The sequence below is a fragment of the Corapipo altera genome, unplaced genomic scaffold, assembly GCF_003945725.1.
Source record: "Corapipo altera isolate COAL_440 unplaced genomic scaffold, ASM394572v1 44, whole genome shotgun sequence".
Classification (NCBI taxonomy): domain Eukaryota; kingdom Metazoa; phylum Chordata; class Aves; order Passeriformes; family Pipridae; genus Corapipo; species Corapipo altera.
This window is the reverse complement of record NW_020884880.1, coordinates 11,949,523-11,965,879: the sequence shown is the minus strand read 5'-3', so window position 1 is coordinate 11,965,879 and position 16,357 is coordinate 11,949,523. Positions and strand designations below refer to the sequence as shown.

The 16,357-nt window shown below is 41.3% G+C and overlaps 1 protein-coding gene across 8 annotated transcripts; it reads left to right on the top strand.

The window, feature by feature from the left end:
- Window positions 1–20: 20 nt before the first annotated feature.
- On the top strand, window positions 21–16,260 carry HNRNPA2B1 (heterogeneous nuclear ribonucleoprotein A2/B1). Of its 8 annotated transcripts, none has more exons than XR_003526989.1 (12): window positions 21–270; window positions 5,140–5,250; window positions 6,221–6,367; window positions 7,676–7,886; window positions 8,221–8,322; window positions 8,412–8,492; window positions 8,924–8,986; window positions 9,450–9,569; window positions 9,841–9,963; window positions 10,944–11,026; window positions 12,342–12,472; window positions 13,308–16,260. XR_003526989.1 is itself a non-coding variant. In XM_027639120.1 (11 exons), exons 1-10 carry the CDS (start codon window positions 241–243, stop codon window positions 11,003–11,005), a joined length of 1,050 nt encoding a protein of 349 aa, XP_027494921.1. In that variant the 5' UTR covers window positions 21–240; the 3' UTR covers window positions 11,006–11,026; window positions 13,308–16,260. The 8 variants fall into 8 exon arrangements, 6 of the variants coding, with proteins under 6 accessions (XP_027494921.1, XP_027494919.1, XP_027494917.1 ...); XR_003526988.1 differs by having other exon boundaries at window positions 8,412–8,501; XM_027639120.1 differs by lacking the exon at window positions 12,342–12,472.
- Window positions 16,261–16,357: the final 97 nt, after the last annotated feature.

The window sequence follows — 16,357 nt, the reverse complement described above, 5'->3', positions numbered from 1 at the left end:
GCAGGGAGGGAAGGAGGGAGGGCGGGGAGCAGCGCGGCGGCGGCTGGCGGGGCTGGGCTGGGCTGGGCGAGCACTGCGCGCCGGCGGCTGTGACGGGGCAGAGCGCACGACGCCGCCACCGCCTACGCGCGAGCCGCTACAACCTCCGACCGTCGTCGCCGCCGGCACAGGAGGGGGGCCAAGACGTCTCTCCAACGCGGGGCGAGCGCAGGACCGCGCCAGGCGTCCAAAAGAAGGAAGATGCCTCGCGGCGACAGGGAAAGCGACTGGGTGAGGTGGGGGGAGCGGAGCGGGCCTGCGGACCCCGGCCGCCATGATGGCCGCCGCCGGGAGTCCGCGCCGGGCCGAGCCGCCCCCCGCCGCGGAGCGAGAGCCTCGCTCGTCTGGAGGGGCCCGTGTGGAGCGCGGCCATTTCCCGCGTTGCGCTGGGGAGGCCCGGCCCTAAGCGAGGGGCGGGGGTAGGGAAGCAGGCTCGGAAAGCAGCGGGGCTGTGGGGCTCCAAAACTCATTCATAAGTAGAAAAAAGGGTCGGGGAGCCCAGATGGGGAGGCTTCTCTGCGGGCGGAGGAGCCGCGGGTGGATCCGCGGTGGAGCTGAGGGGGAGGGGGAGCAGAGGGGGCGGGAAGAAAGGAGCCTTTCCAGCGCCATTTCTCTTGCGCGCCGGGCGGCAGCACTCACCCGCTGTTGCGGTGTGTGCGGGGCCGCCAAAGGGAGAGAGAGGGAGGGAGGGGATGAAGGAGGGGATTTGAGCAGAGCGCCGGAGCAGGCGGTGTGCCCGATACCGGCGGTGCGGGGTAGAGCGGAGCGGGCTGCGGCGAAGTCCGCCTCCCTCCGCCGGGGCCCCGCGATGTGTCGGCGCTGGTGCCAAAATCTGTGTAGTTAGCATTTCCCCCTGCCCGGGTGGAGGGGGAAGGAGCAGGGGCCAGGGCGATATTTTGGGGGTACGCTGCGCCTGCCCGCGTATGGAGGGGCAACGTGGGGCCGCCCCCGGCTAATTATAACCCGAGCTTTGAGCCTTCGGTTCCGCTCGGCAATTTCCGGAAAAATAAAATAAATAAAAAAAACCCCAAAACCCAGCCGTGACACGGTGCCAGCGGTGGTCGGGGCCGCTTCGGCTCTGCTCGAGCACGTCTCGCGAGCGCGTTCCGTTGTCGGAAATTGCCGAGCGGGCCGAGGCAGTTGATAACTGGCTGCGTCTTTCTGTCCGGAAATTGCCGAGCGGGCTCCGAGCGCCATTTTTCCCTGCTTCGGCAGGTTCCGGAAATTGCCGAAATGAGCCGAATGAGCTTCCGTGTCCCGTTCGGCTTTTTCCGGCGGCTGTCGAAGCGCATAAGCTCGACGACGACGGCTTCTTCGGCTCATTCCGGAGACGGCCATTACTAACGGAGTCGGTGACTTTTCATTGCGCGATAAAAACACGTAGGGGCGTTATACAGAACTGCCGCCCTTCTGGAGACATTTAAGCTCCAGATTCTAGCTTTTTTTTTTTTTTTTTTTAATTAATTAATCCATAATATCGGAAACGATCCCGGGTTGAAGAAGGAGGGCGCTAGCTCTACGCGGAGCTGAATTTCAAATTACGTAACAGTTCAGGCAGCCATTACCGACCGGTTGTACGGTACTGCCGAGCAGGAATACGTAAAACATGAAGAACATGGTACGTAGTAAGGGAGGATTCAGAGTTTGTTTTTAAGGAGGGAGGCGCATTTGCTTCTGCGGGAGGAGTGAATTTTTCCGGGGCTGGGTATTACTAGCAGGCTTGAGCCTTTGTCTGCCCGGGTCTTGGCGGCGCCGCCGGGTCGCACTGCGGGCCGGGCGCTGGGTGTCTGCGCGGAGGAAGGTTCTGGAAGGGGCGGCTGGGGCTGACGCGCAGCCGGGCAAGGCAGTGGAAGCTGCGGTAACCGCGCACGGTGAACAACACAATCTTAAGCAGTGGCCGCGCTGCCCTGAAGTGTCGTCGGAGGAAGGGGACGCGGGACTCCGGGGGTCGGTCGGTGGGCGGGCCGGGGGCCGCCTTGGCCTCGCGAGGTGCGGAGCGGCCGGGGCGGTGCAGTGGGTAATGGCGGTGCCGAGGGGGAGGGGTAAAATGGCGGCCTGGCCTAGGATCGCCGCTGCCGGGGCTGGGGAGGTCGCTACGGGAGAGCGGGCGAGGCAGAGGGGGAGGCTGTAGTCGTTCGGTATCCGCGGGGCCGGGCAGGAGCGCCGGAGAGGTCTTCCTGGTGCTGGGTGTGTAGGTGCACGCTGGAAGCGCTTTGCAGCCCTGGAAGCGGCGGCCGCTCCCGGGCGCCATTTTCCCCGCCCGGCTCGGGGCCGCGGTGTTCCTGCTGCCGCCACATGGCGGAGCCGGCGCGGCCGCCACGTTCCGCCCGCCTCAGGCGGCGAGCGGGGAGCTGGGCCGAGGAATTGCGGAGCTCTGTAGTTTTGCGATCCCCTATCGCTTGTCTCCGTCAAACAATTTTGTTACCCTAGTTAGTAATTCTGCGGTCAGCGTAGATTGTGTGCGCACACCTTATTGCTATATCAGACAGGTTTCCTTGCTTTGGTGATTAGTACTCCAGTAAAGGCTGTGCGTTTTCTAGTCCTTTCAAGTGTTTCTTTAAGCCTGTGAAGGAAAACTTAAAATGCACACAAATGAAGATTCTGCAAGGGTTGTAAAGATTTCCTCTCGCTGTCCGTTCCTGCCGCAGGGTGTACTGTGGAAATATTCAATGAGGTGTTTGCTCCAGTTTTTGTTTTGTAGGCCTTGGTAGACATGGAGTGTTGATGTGCTTTTACCAACTGAAGATTTCCTTCAGGATTTTAAGAGGGACAGGGGCTTGAGTGATGATAATTATCGTACATTTTAAAACCTTCAGCATAAGCTTTACGTGGTCAGAGCTCTCTGGACCCTGGTGGGAGGTTAATGTTAGGTTAACCAGAGCTGCTTCAAACTGACAGCACTTTAAACAAATAGATTCTCCACTCTCAGAGGCTGTGTGTGTGTGTTAGTGGAGCAACGCGTTTATGTTGTTTTTGCACAGTGATTTTCATTAAAGTACTGGTAATAAATTTTGTTATTGGTGTGTCCTGACACGTGGTGCCTAGATGTAGTTCTGGGTGAGGTATGACACTGAATATGTCTGTAAAGTGTATTACTGTCCTGTTCGATGTTAGTTAGTAATGTGTGGTATGTTTTGTCATTGTTCAGCTGATAGGTTCCATTCTTTCCTTGAATTTTATTTACAGGTTTATAATTTTTCAGAGGTGAACCTAATACTTGTTGGAAAAAGCCTGGCAGCCTACTAAATGTGCTTGATTCTTGTATTTTTATAATAATTGCATTATTAAATGTGTGATAATTGATTATATAGGGAAAAGTGTCTTTTGTGGGTTTATAAAACAGTAACAGTCCCTAATTTTTAGGCAGCGGAACTGAAGTAATTTCAAGGGAGGATTTTTTTTGCAATATTATTGCTTACTCAAATTAAAAAAATTATAGTATAACAGGAAGCATATGGGGGTTTTTAGCCCAGATCTGGTATGCAATGTTCTTTTCTTTATTTCTTTTATGAGATAAGGCAAAAGGAAATTACATGACATAAAACATAGGTTTGCTGCTTTTAAACTGTTGTGTGTCATTTTGCCTGTCTGTAGAAGGAGGCGACAGTACTAGCTGTGTCTGTGTTCTTAGAAGAAAAAATATTAGATCCAACAGCAGATTACAGGTGTTTTCAAGAGACATTTAAACTGGCGGTTCTCAAATATCCAGGCCTGCCTTGAACAACCTCAGAAAACATGTTGGTCTGCATGCAGGTTGGCTTAATACTTCCAAAAGCATATGTGCACTGAGGTATTTTGCTTGTTTTCTAAGTCTCATTGTTTCTCTAGTTTTCTTTTATCCATTTACTTATTGTCCCATGCTTAGTTGGTCACGTTGGCAAAGTTTGCCTTGTTTGGGTTTTTAAAAAAACAACCACTCCCTAAAGGAAACCAAAACACCCAGGCAGATTTTCTCGATTTTTAAAGTTAAATGTCAGTATAAAGCTAAAGTCATCATTGCTTTTGAATTCTCTTGTCCTTAGCAGGACAGTTTTCTTTAAAACAACATTCAGAAATCAAAAATTCTGTGAAAAGGGAACAGCTTTTTAGTGCATTTTTAAATTGCTTGACGTGAAATTGTAACAGGTACGAGCTAGTGATACTACTGTGTGTAGAAAATGCCAATTACAATGCATGCTTGGTGTATAAAGCTGCTATAAAAGTGTTTTGAAATGATTGGAAGGTTGTCCTTCCTGTTTTGGTATATGACTACATACGAAAGAGTAAATGTAATACAGTATTACTGGTCCATTTGTGTTGGGTTTTTCGGAGTTTTTTGATGATGTCCTTGTCATTGCAGCAGAGGTTTCTGCTGAACAAGTGCAGTGATGGTTTCTCTGTAAGGTAATAAAGTCTTATTGGAAGCGTGATTTATATTAGTGGATACAAATGTGTATTATTCACATGTCTGTTTTAAGGGGAGTTGTTTTGATACTGCTGCTGTTGAGGTGAAGAGGTTTGCTGCTAATTCCAATGGTGTGGGATCCCAGATCAATTTTACAGATGCTCTGACTCTCATTTATTTTAATAATTATGGAGAAAATATCAAATGTTGACCCGTTTTAGAACATTTTTAGTTGTATTTTGTTTATTTTTACCTTTATTGCCTTGGGTAGTAAAGTAGTGTTCATGTACAGCGGTTTGAGCTGGAATGGTTTTTAGAAATAAATGTCACCTAGAACAGAACTGGACAGTATGTAGTTCTCTGTAGTGAGAACTTTCAGGTTTCTTTTTATGTTCCTTTTCTTTAAAAAACATCTCATAAAGGTCTTTGAGAGGAATGTTCTGGAAGTCTTTGAGTGTGCTCCCTTGTTTTTGATACTTGGAGGGAGAGACAGGAATAAGCACACCAATAAAATCTGTACGGTAAAAATGGACCTGTAGAATTGCATAAATTGTTTATTTTTTTAATGAGGTAGAACATTGAGAAGAGTCAATCTTGATTTTGGAAATAAGACTTAACTGAAACTTTTTGACACTTATGAAAATCTTGGTGTTTAATTTGTTGATGAAAGAGAGGTGTTTTTAATTATATTAATGTAATCTTCTTTTCTGTGGCAGAGGGAAAAGGAGCAGTTCCGCAAACTGTTTATTGGCGGGTTAAGCTTTGAAACCACAGAGGAAAGCTTGAGGAGTTACTATGAGCAATGGGGAAAGCTCACAGACTGTGTGGTAAGTTTGGCATACTAACAGACAACAATGGCATGGAATGTTTAGGAATTTTAAATGGGGAGTTTGTTTTCTGGATAGCTTAATGAGAATATGGAATATTAGGTTTTCTTAAGTGTCCAGTTTGGTTTATACAGAAATCAGTCCATGGGAGCAATGCATAGATTTTTCCCTTGCAAACTCTGTTGATAGGCTTAGGGAGCGTTTACAATCTGTTTCCTGTAAAATCTTCCCAGACTATGTAACCACTGATTCCAGCAATTTAACACTGGTGTCGTTGGCTGAAGTGCATAGGAAGTGCTCACACAGAGCACAGTGACGTCCATGTGATTGGTGACATTTGGCAGAAAGCTGGTATTATGGTAAGCAGCCTTGATAAAGCTGGAAAAGGATGTCTTTCTCTGTGATGTTTTCAGAGGCATTTAGGTTGGAAGAAACCCTTAATATTATCAACTGTTAACTCAACCCTACCAAGTCCACCACTGAACAATGTTCCTAAGCACCACGTCTGTGTGTCTTTCAAATACCACCAGGGATATGGTGGCTCTTGTAGAAGTTCTTCCACAGAATTTGTTTGGCAGTACTAAATACCTGTTTCATAACACAAATTTAAAGTTTGTGGTCTTCAGAAAGCTTAAAAGGAACTATGGGTATAATCTTTTTTTTTTTTTTTTTTTTTAAGAAAACAAACATAAATATAGGTGTACCTCACTGGTCTAGCTGCATTTCTGAGTTAACAGATAGAGTCTTGCAGAGCAACAGTGGTTTGAATTTCTGTGGTGCCAAGCAGTGCCATTCATGTTAAATCAGCATGCTACTTTATTATCATTGTGTTTCAAAATTAAGTCAAGGAAAACGTAAATTAAGTTTATATGCTTTCTCCAAATACTGTTACTGTAAAGCTTAATATGACACAGGTGTCATAAAAGGTTTAAATGTGTATAAAAGGTTTAAATGTGTTTATTGGTTTTAGGTAATGAGGGATCCTGCAAGCAAAAGATCAAGGGGGTTCGGTTTTGTAACATTCTCTTCCATGGCTGAAGTTGATGCAGCTATGGCTGCAAGACCTCACACAATTGATGGAAGGGTGGTTGAGCCTAAGAGAGCTGTGGCTAGAGAGGTAAGTATGGCTTTGAAAGTAGATACTTAACCTGATTTGAAAAAAGATTTCTGTTTTGGTCGGACACTTAGGCTTTGTTCTTGTTTGAAATTGCCATGGTTTAAATTCTCTAGTTGAAAGGCTCTAGTTGGGGCACTATTTCCCACGCTTTTGGTCTGTTAATTGACGCAATTGCATAAATATTTGTAATTACAGTGAATTGTGAAGGTACTCTGGCTGTACTATTCATGTCTGCAGGGGATTCATCTGAGGTCTGAAAGTAGTGTTAGCAAAAACATGTTGAGTGCCTGTAATTATGGAACTGTTACTAAGCCTCAAATTAATAAAAGTCCTTTTTGATTATTCCAGGATCATTATATAGTAAGTGACTAAAAGTAGAAAATGTAGTAGGGAAACTTTTTTTTCTAGCGGTGATGTACAGAATCATCTTTGGACTGTGCTGGTTTTAGCCCCAGGCATACTTGATTTTCAAATTCAGGGCACAGAGCAGGTGTGTTCACAGAAATGCAGTGAACCTGCAAACCAGGTTATGGTGGTTCAGAGGTACTTGGGGAGCAAGTGTGGATTATAAGGCAAGTTCTGTTTACCACGTTGGACTCAGGTGTTTAGTATATTTGGACTAATGAGCTGGAATTAAATGAGCTGTCCCAAAGGTATGGGGAAGTGGAATTTGTAATCACTGGTACCTCTGTTAGCTATTCCAGTTTTCTTTCCATTCCCTGCAGAATGCGAGGTTGGTTAGCATTTGGAAAAAGGTAATTTCAGCGGCATACGTGCACAGTGCTTATACACACAAAGCTACTGCTAAACTTTAGGACTAAGTCATTCTTAGGTAGTGCAACAACTTGGTTATCATGCTCAAAGTGCAGAAATACTCATGAATATTTGGAGTTGCCTTCGTATTTTAAATAGGGATTAAAATGCACAGTTGTTAATTTGCAGAGGTTGAAAGATGTTTTTATGAGTAAAAAATGGTTCACTGCTGTTGGGGAATTGGGCAGAGGAAGCTGATATATCTTGGTTTCAGTTATAAAAATCATGCTCTAGCTTAAGTTATTAAATACTTCCATGCAGTTGATCCGTATATTTTTTAGTGCTTTTAAGGCTTTTTTAAGGGGGGAGGAAAAACCTCCAAGTGACCCTGTGTTGCTTCCCTGACAAGGTTGCCAGGGACATGTATCGAGAGAGAGCTGTACCTCAGTGCTTGAAAAATCCTATTTTATCAGTATTCTGTTCCTGAAATCCTGGCAAAATAGTGATTTGTGAAATTGGTTTTCTTTATGCTAATTTAAAGAATTCTTTTAACAGGAATCTGGAAAACCAGGTGCTCATGTTACTGTGAAAAAACTATTTGTTGGTGGTATTAAAGAGGACACTGAAGAGCACCACCTTCGTGACTACTTTGAAGAATATGGGAAAATTGACACTATTGAAATCATTACTGATAGACAGTCTGGTAAAAAGAGAGGGTTTGGATTTGTTACATTTGATGACCATGATCCTGTGGATAAAATTGTATGTAAGTAAGCTTCATTTCATTCTTTCTTTTAGTAGTATTAACCCTTGCAGTCTTGGTAATTGTGTAAAACTAAACTTAGAGATAATGATTCTGTTATGGTATATGTTATTATACGATGTAAGTTATGTACTGTATATTTGCTACATCATGGTTTTGGTGAATTTTGTGGGAATGTGTATTTCAAATAAGTATTGTTGTCTTTGTTTAGAAATTGTGTGGTGTTTTGTATTCTTCTAAATGATTCTGAGTGTATGTGGATTGGAAGTTTGATGCTCTTAGTTGTTGCTAGATCAGTACTTATATGCTGATAGTATCTTCTTTGATGTGGTTACAGTGCAGAAGTACCACACCATCAATGGCCATAACGCAGAAGTAAGGAAAGCTCTCTCTAGACAGGAAATGCAGGAGGTTCAGAATTCTAGGAGTGGGAGAGGAGGTATGTAAAAGTGACGGTTAGTGATTTGTGGTTCATTTTTGTGTTCACTTTCTGCGACCTCACTCCTTACAAATGTTAAACTGTTACAGGGAACTTCGGTTTTGGTGATGCTCGTGGAGGTGGTGGCAACTTTGGTCCAGGACCTGGCAGCAATTTCAGAGGGGGAGCCGGTAAGACAGGCATGTTTGTAGCATTTATTTTTTTTTACCTTACTAATACTGTCTTTGTGGTTCTGGGTAACTTCGTAAGTTCTGCTGCTGTTCAATACAATGCAGTTGTAGCAGTTAGACATTTTTTGGGAAAAATAATTTGCAAATGAAGTTTTGCGGTTTTTTAAGCTTCTTTTGAAAGCCAGAAGTAAACTGAACTTAATCATCTTGTTTGTTAAGGAATTCAGAGACTTCTCTGATTCTGTGCAGCACTCACCTGACCTTTTAAAATTGGATATTGTACAAATGCAAGAAAAGGAAAAATTGATTAAACATTGATTGGATGTATGTGTATTGAAGTCAGGTGTACCTGTCCTTAATTTCTGAGATTTGGTTCTTAAGGTCATAGGGGTTTGAGAATTCAACTAGATTGGTTTTTTTTCTTCCAATAGATGGGTATGGAAGTGGCCGTGGATTTGGTGATGGTTATAACGGATATGGTGGAGGACCTGGAGGTTAGTTTACTGTTGTGGTGGTGATTGTTTTTCTCTCCCTCAGAAACACTTTTATATTTATTTAGTGTTTGTATAAAACTCATGTTAATTGCCTAAACCATTGTGTTGGTTTTAAGAAGCGTACATGGTTGTTGGCTCCTGTTAAACTTTGGTATGGTTATTTCGTGGACAACCATGCCCTTTTCTGTATAATAGGAGTGTGCCTTAAATTTCCTGAAAAACAAAGATTTTAATTAAGCCTGTCAGTGAGGCTTTTAGGCAGTGTGTCTTGTGGGGTTTGATCATGGTCCAGTTACAGTGAGAGTTGGTATGTGCCTTTGAGAATACTGTTCATAGAAATTTCTTTCCAAAACTACATTTTTTTTCCCTGTAGACTTCTAAACACAAGATTAGCCTTTATTTCTGTATAATTGAAGTGCCTCCTACATTGAAAAGTTTATTTTAAAGGATTGTGTTGTCACAGGTGGCAACTTCGGTGGCAGTCCTGGTTATGGAGGAGGAAGAGGAGGATATGGTGGAGGAGGACCTGGATATGGCAACCAGGGTGGGGGCTATGGAGGTGGTTATGACAACTATGGAGGAGGTAATGTTTAGGCTTGGAACATCCAAGCATTTGAGTTTAAATTAGCGCAAATAATTTGAAATTGGGGCAAGGGGTATTTTTAAATGTTACCTAAGGAAGCTGTTGTTTTCCAAGTAGTATGACATAGAATGAAAACACTGTTTGTTGCATGCCTTGCTGGAATACCTGTGTAATTTCTTACTTTATTAAAAATTCTAATAATGAGGTAACTTAGTGTTGTATCCGTTTTAGCTCATCTAGATATTTCTTCACTTTTGTATTGATAATGCAGGCAATTATGGAAGTGGGAACTATAATGATTTTGGAAACTACAACCAACAACCTTCAAATTACGGTCCGATGAAGAGTGGAAATTTTGGTGGCAGTAGAAACATGGGGGGACCATATGGTGGAGGTATTGTATATATGTCCTGGCTTTCCTTGTAGCCAGTGGGTGGGCTTTTAGTCCTTTGGAGAAATAGAAAAGAAGATAGGACATGTTTTGAACTAAAGAGAGGGTATATTGAGATTAGATTTTGGGAAACTGTCTTTTACTGTGAGGGTGGTGAGGCACTGGAATAGGTTTCTCAGAAAAGTTGTGTATGGCCCATCCCTGGCAGTGTTCAAAGCAAGGTTGGATGGGGCTTTGAGCAACTTGGTCTAGTGAAAGAAGATACCCCTGCCCGTGACAGAGGGCTTGGGACAGGATGAAAGGTCTCTTCCAACCCAGGCCATTCTGTATAATTCCAAGAGTGACGTTTAGAAATTGGGTAACTTCTGCAATAGATGGACTGCAGCACTCATGTTCTTTCTGCAAGTTGGCTACAGTTTTCCATCTTAAAACTGCAAAGCTTGTCTCAGTGATAAAAGATAGATACTTGCTCTACAATGTTTTGCATTTTCCAATCTGCAAAGATTTTAGTTGTTACACTTTGTAGAGAGTGTAGTTAATCACCACCGGACTTGTTGGGATTTCTTTTTTCTTTCCTCTTCTTGTGTAATTTTTTTCCTGACACTTCCTGGTTTTTGTTGCCTAAATGTTGTTTAATATGGCATGTAAAGCTTGTGAAATGGAAACTGAAACATAAGGCCCTTTCTGGTAAGGTTCAGCATGCAAGTGGAGTCAGCCTTCACAGGCTCAAGACAGGACAGTGTGTCAAAGTACATGTAACACTGTTGAGTCTTTTAAGATTTTGGCATGTAGTTCCTTCCTGTGAAAGTCTTTGGAGGTCAGTTAGTGGAAGACAGCAAAATGTTAAAGTCATTGTTGTATATGCTGTTTCTGGAAGTAAAGTAGATGTTAATGTTCATTCAGTCAAGCTTTGATTGATTGCTTCAGTCAAAAGCATTCCTAGATTTGATGGAACGATTCGGTTTCTTGTTCTGCAATTGCAGGAAACTATGGTCCAGGAGGCAGTGGAGGAAGTGGTGGATATGGAGGGAGGAGCCGTTACTGAGTTCCTTCAAGCATGCCATGGGTAAGTATGTTTTTAAGTGTTAAAAATGCAGTGATTCTTGAGAGTAGCTGCAGGAGTTTAAAGCTTTTTAGGATATTGTCTTTCCTTTAAAAAATGGTTAGATGAATAATTTCATAACCTATTTTTTTACTCTTTACTTCTGTTGAAACAGGCTTCACTGTATAAATAGGAGAGGATGAGAGCCCAGAGGTAACAGAACAGCTTCAGGTTATCGAAATAACAATGTTAAGGAAACACTTATCTCAGTCATGCATAAATATGCAGTGGTATGGCAGAAGACACCAGAGCAGATGCAGAGAGCCATTTTGTGAATGGATTTGGATTATTTAATAACATTACCTTACCGTGGAGGAAGGATTGTAAAAATGCCTTTGAGACAGTTTCTTAGCTTTTTAATTGTTGTTTCTTTCTAGTGGTCTTTGTAAGTGTAGAAGCATTCCTTTGATAATGTTAAATTTGTAAGTTTCAGGTGACATGTGAAACCTTTTTTAAGATTTTTCTCAAAGTTTTGAAAAGCTTTTAGCCAGGATCATGGTGTAATAAGACATAACGTTTTCCTTTTAAAAATTTAAGTGCGTGTGTAGAGTTAAGAAGCTGTTGTACATTTATGATTTTAATAAAATAATTCTAAAGGAAATATTGTGTAATTTTAGATTTTTTTTTTAATACTGTAAAATAAGGCAAGGAGTGGGTAGTATAAGGTCCCACAAATAATATAAAGCTTTTGTTGTACGTGTAAACTAAATGCTGGTCAGAAAAAGTATGTTGTCTGTAAATGATCAGGTGTAAAATATCTAGGTAACTTAAGGGGTATCTCTGCAAGGAGAAACACCTTTTTAGATTTTTTAGATGCTGCTTCTTCAATGGCAAGGGAAGGAAATAACCCCAGCAAGGTACTCCTCCAGGGACACAGGTCTAGTACAAGAGAACTCTTGAAAACGTCACTAAGTTCAGCCAGTCTTAAAAAGCTGTGCTGTATTTCTGCAAAGCTTTAACTACGGTAGTTGATTAATAAGGATGCCAACGAAGGCTGAGGGTGTAGAGCAAAATAGTTCTAAGCTTCAGTTAAACTTCTTTAGGTAAGATCTTATTTACTTTTCCTTTCTTAATGTATCAAAACCAAATCTAATATTGTCTGACAGTATTCTTTCAGCATAGTGATTATCGTTATTTAGTTTAACATAGCAATTAATTGAGTTAACAATTACAAATTGAAAAGAAATTTGTGAATCCTGTTTTCTTGTATTAAATTTTTTACAAACAAATTTTTGTTAATTTCAGCTACTTAACATATTTTTTTCCTACTGGAATCTAGCTATGATATGAACCCTGGACAAGCATAGACTGCTGCCACTGTACACTGCTACAGTTGAACAAATGAGACCTGCAAGTGTCCATTAGTAAAGCTTTGCAAGGGTTCCATCCCTGGTGTTGGTAGTTAAAATGGTAGGTCACAAGTTAATTAAATCATACAACTTTATTTTTGCATCCTGCAACATTTTCTTTTTTCTTGGGAGTCTATGCATTTTGGTGGTTGCAAGGTAATGCAATGAAGGTAGTTCTGTGCTGTTGAAAATGAACTATGTTGTTTTGTGTCTTGTCTGCTGTAATCTATTTTATATAACACGTTTCATCCTGAAGGTTCCCAAGTAACTGTAGACTGTTTACGTGTAAGGAAAAAAATTGCACCACAGAATACATCTGCCTCTGTGAAGGAATGTGTCGTCCATTCTTTTAACAACTGCATAAGCAGTTCTTTAGGAGGGGAAGTGAAAACTTCAAATGAAACTGCAGGTGGTATTTCTTTAGCGTACAATGTGTTTATGTAAATTGGAATTTGGCTAGAACGTTGAGGTTTCCACCATTTTTTATAGTTCTTGCAGCTAACAAACCTTAGTGCCAAATTCAGTCAGCCTTACTCTTACTGCATTGAATGTTTGCACCTCAAATTAATGAAAATTCATCAAGTAATAAACGAGTTATTCAGAGTAAGGGTGGCATACTCTAATAGATTTGTTTTTTAAATAAAAATCAAAGAAGCCTATCAAAAAAGGCAACCAAAAAATGCCCTAATTTCAAAGTTCCATTGCCTTTAAAAGGCTACCCACTGAAGAACATGGACTCAGCTAACAGAAGTCCTGTTCCTTTTGTGTTAGACACACCAGTGAACTGCTTATACTTTTTAAAAAAAAAAAAAAAATGGCTGAAGTTCCCCTATTGGTAATTTGGTTTAGACATATGTGATAAACATCTTCAGATACACTTTTTTTTTCTTTGGCAGGAAGGTGCCATGCTGCAGGTAACTAATGAAGAAGTGGTCAACCACAGAAACGCTTCAAGAAATAAGAAATTCTGTATCATCAGAAAATAGTTGTTTTTGCTGCCTTCATTAAAAATCTAGAGGTTAAATGAATACTGATAAAACATCACAATTAGTACAGCTCCCTGTAATGCTGGGTTTTTTAAATTATAGTAATAATGTCTTGTAAACCTTTCGAATAAAATTCAGATTCGTTAGGAGAAACAAATCACTAATGTTAAAATAGCAAACATTCTGTGAGTAGAAAGTTTAACTACATATATTTATAACTTTCATAGCTTTAAAATAAAGTATTTTTTATACCAAAGTAGTTCTAGTGTAATGCTTAATAAAAACTTAGTGTGTATCTAACATTAAATAATGTTTATGTGCAGCTTTTAGACCCTTTCATGATTTGAAACATTCCATTTTGAGGTGAATTTAAAACAGAATCAGTTTGATAAGTGTATTTACCGAACTTGTTTCTCTGACCATAGGCATCTGTTCTCTGTTGGGAGAAACAGTGCTGCAACTTAAAAATGCTGATCTCTTTGCTGTTGGACACAAGTGCTTAAAAATAGACTTTTTTGGCTGTGTTTGTCAGTTTGTCAAATTGCAATAGGACAATATCCTTTTCACCTGTAAAGAGGTTTTAGGGTGAAGAGAGAAAGACCAAATGGAATATAGAGTTCTTGCTGTACCAGAACTGTATTGATAGCTGCATCTGGGGGCGGAAAAAAAATAAAACAAAAAAACCCCAAACAAAACAAAACCCCTACGAAATCAAACACTAAGTCTGAGCTTGGGAAAACTTCAGTTGGGAATGTATTTGAGGGAAAGTATCTTCAGTTTATACTGTTTTAACCAGTTACCTTCGTACGCAGTTTATTCTATATTTGAAATTTATATGCCTAGCTTTGGCAGAATCATCGTGTCTTTAACCTTCTTTATAATACTGTTTAAGGATTCACATGCAACTTTTTTCTGTTTTTTAAATTGAACTTTAAAATATTTGCATAGGTAACCGGTGGGCTGCAACGGAAGCAGAAAATGAAGATAAAATCTCCTTTACTTTCTTCTTTCCAACAGAATGAGTTGACCAGATCATAAGGAATTTGCCTTCTTTCCTGTAACTTAGGTTTAGTTGATGGAAGTTTTTTCTTTACAGTTGCCAAGTCCACATTCATACAACATCAAAAAAACCCTAACCACTTTGAAGGGAAGTAATTATTTCTGAGATAGTCTTTCAGTAGTTTTACAGCAAGGTTTAAAATTTACTTGAATTAAATGTCTTATATTTTCCATAATGAGGATTTTTTAATTTTGATCTGCTGGCAGTGGGGGAAGGGAGTGTATAATGGGACAGCACTATGCAAAAATGAAGTTAGTGGATATTTAAAGTCTTGAAAACCTGGTGTTTTAAGTTTCCTGATGTCTTACTGTTGAACTTTCATGACTTATCTTTTGGTACCTTCTTAAAAGTTAAAGCAAGTGACAGTTGCAGCGTTCACCAGTGAATTTGGTGAAAGAAATCACCATTTTGAGTCAGCCTGATGCTGGAAGTCAGCAACTTCAAATAAAAACAGCAGTGTGTGTGGTCAATTCCTGGTCATCAATTTGTAGACAGTGTGTACTTCTGAATTTCTATCAAGTTGGGTTTATGTCACTACAGCCTTCATTTTCAAAGTAAGCATAACATGTTTCAGTGTACTAACAACTAAGGATCAGGTTGTCAGTACTAGGCCCACTTTTCCCCCAGCAAAAACACTTTGCAGCAGACTGAGGGAAGAATGAAAAACAACTTGTTGGTAACTGGTATGGGAGCCAAAAAATACAGTGGTTGACTTGCACATAAAGTGATGTTGAAAAGGTCAGTACTAGGGGTCTGGCCATCAAGACAGTGTTACTTACAATGAAAATTGGATTTTATTAATTTCTGTTGTCCTGCTGGTGGTGAAAAGCATTTAGGAAAATGTGAACAATTGCTTTTAATATTGTAAAATGAACAGGGCTTGAACTTTGTTACATGTAGGGAAGAAGACTGTGTTTTAGGTTTATGGTGAACGTACATGATACCTTGAGGATGAAATCATACTACTTCTGGGGAAGAAGAACCAAGCCCCAGAAACAGATACGAGTTTTCAAGGAGTTGTCAGCTGAGCGTGTTTTGGCAGCTTGACCACATCAGTGGTGCAGGATGATTTGCTGGGAACATACTGGAACAGTGCATTCTGTGTAGCTGTAGTGTTTCAGTTTGTTTTCAAAGCTGGGTGTGTGATGTGAGTGAAACCCCATAGTAGTGCTGTTGGGGTTTTTTTCTCCCAAGGTAGATGCCCAGTCCTCGTTTTTTCAGCTGTACCATTCAGTGTACTAGGGATGTATAGGAGTATTACATGGAAGGGTTTGTCTCCGTAACACTGATCCATTTTTCCAGAAGTTGTCCCTTTAACAGCTGTGTTCTTGCTTTGCAGCTAGTGTTGCATTGCAGCAGAAGTTTCAGTGTTGTCAGGAGCTATTCCAGTTAATGGAGAAAGAACTTGTTTATCAGCAGTAAAATTAACAGTATATAAATAGCTGTGTGACTTGACTGACAGTGCTGTGAACACATTTGGGGACCATGTAGTTACAAACTGCGTGTGACCTCCCATGTTGCTTCACTGTATGAAAAAGTGCGACTGGGGGAAAGTCCTAGACAATTGCTGTTACCAGTGCCCCGCTTTCCCTCCTTATTTGGTCTGCTTGCTCTTGGTTCATTTTGGGGCATTCATGTGTGAAAGTGAGTGGCTGATGCACTTACTGGAGTTCTAGTAGCTGTGTAGCAGGTGTCAAGTTGCAGCACTTTTATGAGGTACCCTACAGTGATAAGACTTCACATGGTTACATGTGCCATCTCTATTTGATTTATTTAATAAATAGTTTTTCACTACAAACTGGTGTTAAGTGTCCTGTTGCCTCATTTATAGGCCTCTGCTGACTCTCCTCAAGATTCTTGTTAATACTGTACTTCTGACTCCCATAAGATACAAATGTTG